This window comes from Heteronotia binoei, chromosome 17 (assembly GCF_032191835.1).
Source record: "Heteronotia binoei isolate CCM8104 ecotype False Entrance Well chromosome 17, APGP_CSIRO_Hbin_v1, whole genome shotgun sequence".
Lineage (NCBI taxonomy): Eukaryota > Metazoa > Chordata > Lepidosauria > Squamata > Gekkonidae > Heteronotia > Heteronotia binoei.
Window position 1 is genome coordinate 36,009,893 of NC_083239.1, and position 7,254 is coordinate 36,017,146.

The following is a 7,254-nucleotide window of genomic DNA, read 5'->3' on the forward strand; positions in this document are numbered from 1 at the left end:
GTTGGATGCTTTATATTAAATGTTATACATTTTTATGAATTGTGTAGGCAGCTTGACCCTCTATTACACTGTTTAGATTTTGGTTGAGTTCCCCCCTTCCCCTTTCTTTGTTTGGAGTGCACACCACAGCCAATGGGAGACCTAGATTTGGCTTCACCATAGGGCTTTTATATATTTTGGAAATGAGGGGAAGGAGTAATTAGATTTTCCCTTATAAAGGTCGAAAATTTGCAAAATTCTTCTAGCCATCATCCTGTGACAGTAACAACAGTCTGTTTTTTTAAAAACCTGTTGGTGAAATTCCACCCCTCAAGTAAAATAAAAAATATATAGTGTTTAAAGATACACTATATTTATAATTACAATGTGATCCTATGCAGGGTCACCCTTTCTAAATCTATTTGAATCAAATAGAAGGGTATAACTTGGTTTGAGACTGTAGTGTTCATTAAGAACAAGCAAAAACTGTAAAAATTCAGTTCATCTCAATTCATAATATGTGGTGAACCACAAACAGAACCATGAACAGAACCACCTGGTCCCTGTTGCTCAGCTGTTTTAGGCTTTCTTGTGCAGTCCCTTTAAATGTTAAAGAAACTGCTGAAGAAAGCCCAAAATAGCTGAGTGGTGTTGAGAAGAAAACAGGGGTTTAAAGGGACTCAAAGTCCCTTTAAACCCCTGCTTTCTGCTCTATCCATTAACCGCCACAAACTGCAAAAGATTGCTTTAAAATTTCATGGAAGTTTGTGATGGGAGACTCATCAAAAACCTTGGTTCACAAACAACAGGACAAAATTCACAAATTGTACTTTGTGGTTTGGTTTCTGCCCATTTTTACTGTTAATGAACTAAATTCAGATACAATACATGTTTTTTTCTGCATTGATGTGACCTTTATTGTTTTAACAGCATCCTTCAGTACAATTACAGAGTTAGAAGGCTGCAGAGAACTCAGCTGGAGTATAAGGCAACATAGCTAAACAGGAGAAGACTATGGAACTCAGCAGAGAACTGGTGGAATCAGGTACTGAACGGTGGATGAAGGATCCTGACTGGTCAAGGCCTTTTTCTATGAATGCACCAAGCGTATGAATTCCTCAAAACTTATTTTGCCATCTCCATCTGTATCTGCAGCATTCAAGAAATCACTGATTTCTTTAACAGTCAAAGCTCGGCTTCCTGACCTAAAATTTTGCAAAAACTCCATTAATTCATATTCTCCAATATAGCCATTTTGATCGATGTCGAGAATGTTGAAACTTTTCCAAAATCTTCCTTCTCCCTTCATCCCTGCCATTTCACTGAATTTCCTGATAGCAGCTCCCATCTCTTTCTTCATATCATCCACACTGAGGACATCAGTCATCACCATCTTTGCAACTGTCGAAAGTGCTCCAGGAAAGGCTGTTGGATTTGAAAGGTGCTAAAAGAAAGGTCAAGATAGAATGCATGGTTGAGATTATAAAATGGTTTTCCATGAATACTAGAGTAAAGGACATTCTTTCTCCACATGAAATAACTGGCAATGTAGACTTTTATTTGTTCTGTTAGAACATCTGCCACCTTAGAAAGTTTAGAAAATGATGCCATTTCAAAAATATCAACAGTAATTAACCCCTATGAATGACATAGCTAATAACGAGGAAGAGGTAAAACTATGCATTTAGTTGTTGATAAGAGCTTAAGCTCACATTTCAAATGCCTCTGAGCCAAAAGGGCTAAACATTTTTTTGGATGTTCACAAGGAAGGGAATGTTGATATCTGTATTATGAGGTCACCAGAAATTAATCCCTGTTAATGTCACATCTTCATTTCATTTTACTTCTGTGAATCTCAGGAAGGGTCAAGTAGAGAATTTAGTGAGTACTCCAATGTGGTGAGAAGGTCATGCTTCTTTGATAAAAATATCATTCATCTGTGGGAATTACTGGTAGATCCATGACATAAAATCTATAGTCATGCCATTCTCACAATGCAGTAAACATTTGACTGGGGGTCCCAGTCAAAAGCCCATAGTCATGGACCCTGGTGCCAACATGCTGGCAACAGTGAAACATGTGTATCTCAAGGACATCTTCTGCTTCAGCTGGTGGTGAAGAATGTTCTGGTGCTGGAGAGACTGTCAAGGCCACCTGGGATGCTATCTCTATTGAGATGCAGTCCTTGCTTGAGACTTCTCATGCAGAATGAAGTCTGTCTTTCTGTATTATAAGAGACGGGGGAAGGTGATGAGGAACTACACCTATGCCATGACTGCACATTTGGTGGAGCAGAAAAGCACCATGCAGGATTTTATCTCCTCCATGATCATCCTGCATGGGGAAGAGGAGCTCAGCATCAATGACTGGCTGACCCTCTCCCAAATAATGCATGTCCTCAAGCCCTTCCAGGACACCCCTGATTGGCTATGTGCCCATACAGCCAGCCTGGTCCATGTCACCCCCCTGATTTGAGGGATGGATGGGGCACTGGAATCTGCACAGGAGCTGACTGTTCTCCCAAACCTCAGGGCCTTGACAAAGATTTGGCAGGTGGGCATCAACACCAGATATCCTCCTCTCTGCATTAAAAGGGAATACGAACTGGTCTTTATAGATTGTGACAGCCCCTCCCCGCTAGGGTTGCCAAGTCCAAATCTGAAAGTGTGGTTGGTGCAGTGGATTATAATTGAACTAATCTAGCCTTTCACAGCAGGCAATGGCTACATCTTCAGAGAACTGAACTGAATTGCTTTTCTTACAGGCTATCTATTGTGCTGAACTGAAAAGAGGTTTTTTTTAGTATTGTTTAGACCAACGTAAACTGTTGATAGAGGCTAGAAAATTGTTTTTATTTGGAGCTGTTTGATAGCAAGGATACTCTAGGATGCATTTTAATTTATCTGATATAAACAAGAACAAAGAGTTCCAAAACAAATGTGGAAGAAGGGCTATTGTTTTCATTTTGCTGGCGTGTGTTTTTACTCTCTGCAAAAATGAGTGGGCCTAAGGATTCTGTAAAAAAAAAAAGACTCCAAAGAAGGAAAACAAATGTTCCCTTCACCTAATCCACTAGCTGGATCAGGTAAATTTATGGCCATGCAAGGAGATATGAAAGAGATGCAAGCTGCCTTAACGGTGGCTATAGTGCAACTAACTAGCAAAGTAGACAACATTGGTGAGCAGATGACAGAGATTAAAAAAGAGCTTGCAGAGAATACTAGACAGACAACTGAAACTAATAAGGCCTTAAAAATACTGGAGGGTACCCAGAAGGCGGAACATATGGAGAAAATACAGAATATACAACACTCTAGACTTTTACAACTGGAAGTAGACAGAGCTGCATATATGCTGGGGTTCCAAAACATACCAGAAGAAAAAAATGAAGACTTACAGAAAACTTTGAGTGAGGCTTTGACTGAAATCTTACAGATATCGCTTGAGAGAACGGAAGAAGAATTTGACCAAGTCAGACGGGTACCATCGAGCTACACAAGACAAAACAAGCTGCCCAGTGGAATTCACAAGGAAAAGATCAAAGATGACATTTTATAACAAGTAAGAGACAAACCAATGATGATAGCTGGAAATGTGGTGAAAATTTTGAGGGAGGTTCCTTAGCCAGTGAGACAAAAAAGGAGAGAATACCAAGAGCTAACATTTTCTGAGAAGAGAAATACCTTACATGTGGTTAATGCCAGAGGGACTACTTTTTATGTATCAGGAGACCAGAAACAGAATCAATTCCATCTTTAAAGCGCAGCATTTTTTGGAAAGAATGAAAGAAAAAGAAAGTAAGCAAAAGAAGGATGAAGAAGAGGAGGAAGGTGAAGTCTCTGGGGAAGAAAATCCAAATGAACCACGGAGATACCATGCAAGGCAACATTCCAAAAAGGATACAAAAGATAATGATAACTCAAATCCATAATGTCCTCAATAGTCTCAATTAATGTAAATGGACTTAATTCTCCCGCAAAAAGGAGAAAGACATTTAGATGTTTGGCAAAATTGGAAATGGATATAATTTGTTTACAAGAAACACTTATATTAACGAAAGATCAACACCTTTTGAAAAACAAAAGTTTAGGTAACTTATTTACAGCAACAGACAACAATAAGAAGAAAAGGGGAGTGGCAACATATATTAAAGATAAATTCAACCCACAATTGAAACTTGCTTCTGAAGATGGAAGAATCCTACTAGTAGAAATTAATGTGGACAATAAAAAAATCTTACTGGCAAATGTCTATGTTCCAAACGATAACCAAGAGAAATTTTTCCCAGATTTGCATTCCAAAATAATGAACTTGGATTATGTAAAATATTGTATAATAGGAGATTTTAATGCAGTTCTGGATAGACAATTGGATTAAAAAAAAGTCCAAACGGACGAAATGTAAAGGTTTTCAGTTGCCAGTAAGTTTTTGGAAACTAGCAGAAGAAATGGATTTGGTAGATGCATGGAGAACAAGGTATCCTAACTCTAAAGACTTTACCTACTACTTGGCCAGACACCAGACCTGGTCAAGAATTTATATGTGTTGGCTTTCGGCAAGCTTGATTACAGATTTAGTTGACATAGAAATTCAAACAAGAGTTATTTCAGATCATAGTCCTGTAATGGTAAAGTTAAAAGGTCCACGGAAAAGAAAGGTATGGAATTTAAATATTTCAATCCTGAAAAATGAAGAATTTCTTAAAGAATCCATGGCTGAAATGGAGTATTTCTTCAAACAGAATATAACACAAGAAGTAAAGATGCAGGTAGTTTGGGACGCTGCTAAAGCTTACTATAGGGGTCTTGCAATTAGATACAGTAGCAAAAAAAGAAAAGAGAAAACGGAAAATTTCAAAAATTTAATATTACAAGCTGGTGAAGCTGAAAGGAATCTTAAAAAGCAACCAACAAAAGGTGAATTTCAAAAAAAAGTAAAAGAAATGCAACATAAATTGAATTTAATTCTTATAGAAGAGATGGAGATCAAACTCTGGTGACATCTGTGGAATTAGAATGGGAAAGTGATCCACTGCGAAATGAACAAAAGAAAACCAAAATGGATCCTTATGGGGCAGTTACAAAACAAGACCAGAAACTGAGATTGAGTGAAGTTCTGCTGAGAGGAACAAATGGTGTAGAATTCTTCTCCCCGTTACTGAGAGGCGTGGCTGCATTGAGAAGAGAGAAGGTGCATCTCAGCTAACAAATCAAGATGTGGAAATTTTCCAGGAAGAAGGATCTTTGAATTCTCTCTCTCTTTGTGGATAGTTGGATATGAAATTCTCAATAAGAACTGACAAGTGATTTTAAAAGGCAAGTGTGATGTCTGGGTTATATTAAGCTGTTTTTTTCTGAAGTAATATGGCTATAAAAGCTAAAGGAATGAAAAGGTTTTAAATTTTAGGAAAACAGATAACGGAATTAATTTGCAACTTTGTGGGTAGTTGGATATGGATCTCATAGTAAGAACTTATATATGATTTTAAAAGGCTAGGTGGGGTTTCTGGGCTATATACTTAAATAGGTAGATAACATAATTACCTTTCAATTTGGTTTGCATTTAATAGATAAAGATATTTGTTTCTTATGTTTACCGCAATGATGATATTGTCGAACTAATAAGTGAATTTTTAATATGGTTGAGTTAAGTAGTTAAAATCAAGATGTAAAAACTTTCCTGGGAAGAAGGGTTCCTGAGTGGTGGTTTCCTCTGTGGGTAATTAAATATGGAATTATTAATAAGAACTGATATGTGATCTTAAAAGGTCAAGGGAGATCCTAAGGATGGAAAGGTTTTGTTACAATGTTAGATAAATATACAGTTAATTTGGATCAATGGTTAAGAGGGCAGACAACATATTTATTTTTTTATCTGGCAGATCTACTCTTAGTATGCTTGTTTGGAGAAATTGTGCATACTGAGACAAATAAATTATTATATTTTATTCTTAGCCTGTTAAGGATAAGGTTATGGGCTCTATATGTTTATCTTAGGAGGATATTATTAAATTAACATCATCCTTTACTGTTTGTGCCTTTATGATATTTCATATGTTTACTCTAATGTTTGTATTGATAAATTAACAAGTTAGTCTGTGCTTCCAATACAGTTTAGTTTAGCCAGCCAGCTTTCTGTTGAGACTGCTCTGAATTTTTTATGCTTTTATGTGTTGAAAAAGAATTGTTTAGACTTATATTTTAAGTAATAGTTTAGTAAAGAAGATATAATGAAAGATAAAGATGGCAAAATATATGGGGAGAATTTTATACTTGTGGGTAAAAAGTATTGGGTATTTTATATCTGGAGGTAGAACTGTAATTGATATATTCATATTTTTCTTTGTTTTCGTCTTTCCCATTTTGTATCTACCCTTCCTCCTCTATACTGTATCTATGCTCATGCTTCTTTTCTTCGTAGGTAAAATCAATAAAAATTATAAATTATTGTAGCTACAATAGGGTTCAAAGATGGAACAACATAAAAAAAAGCATAAAAGATCACTTATGCCCCAGTTTGGTGTAGTGGTTAAGTACACAGACTCTTATCTGAGATAACTGGTTTTGATTCCCCACTCCTCCACATGCACCTGCTGAAGTGATCTTGGTCAGTTATAACTCTATCAGAGCTGTTCTGTCAAGAGCAGCTTCTGACAGAGCTCTCTCAGTCACACCCAGGGCTTTTTTTTGAGCAGGAACACACAGGAACGCAGTTCTGGCTGGCTTGGCAGCAGAGGGTGTAGCCTAATATGCAAATGAATCCCTGCCAGGCTTTTTCAACAGAAAAGTTCTATGTGGAACAATGGTGATGTCAGGAGGTGTGACCTAATATGCAAATGAGTTCCTGCTGGACTCTTTCTACATAAAAAAGCTCTGATCACACCTACCTCACAAGCTGTCTATTGTAGGGAGGGGAAGGAGATTGTAAACCACTCTGAGACTCCTTTAAGTAATGGGGTGAGATATAAATCCAATCTTTTCTTCCTTCTTTTTCTTCTAATATTTCCCCCCCTGGAAGCTGATTTTGAGCCATCTACATTCTTATGTGCAATGTTTCTATTGGTTTTCTTTGCCCACCTGTAGCCCCCTTTTCAAAGACTAAACTGTTATCATCTAACTACTTTCTTTCTCCCCCTCCCCCCATGCATACATTTTATATTTGTTGTTTCCTTGTAATTGTTGATTCCACATGGAAGTTTCTCTTTATGTCAGGGACTCAACTCAGGAGGTTTTACTTTCTTTTGTTTTCTCATGAAGTCATCTTCCATTCCTGCCC

General features: G+C 37.2%; 1 protein-coding gene across 1 annotated transcript; it reads right to left on the reverse strand.

Moving 5' to 3' along the window:
• Positions 1-1,069: 1,069 nt before the first annotated feature.
• LOC132585798 (parvalbumin beta 3-like) lies at positions 1,070-1,372 on the reverse strand. Its single transcript, XM_060257677.1, has one exon. It carries the CDS (start codon positions 1,370-1,372, stop codon positions 1,070-1,072), a length of 303 nt encoding a protein of 100 aa, XP_060113660.1.
• Between the last annotated feature and the right edge of the window lie 5,882 nt (positions 1,373-7,254).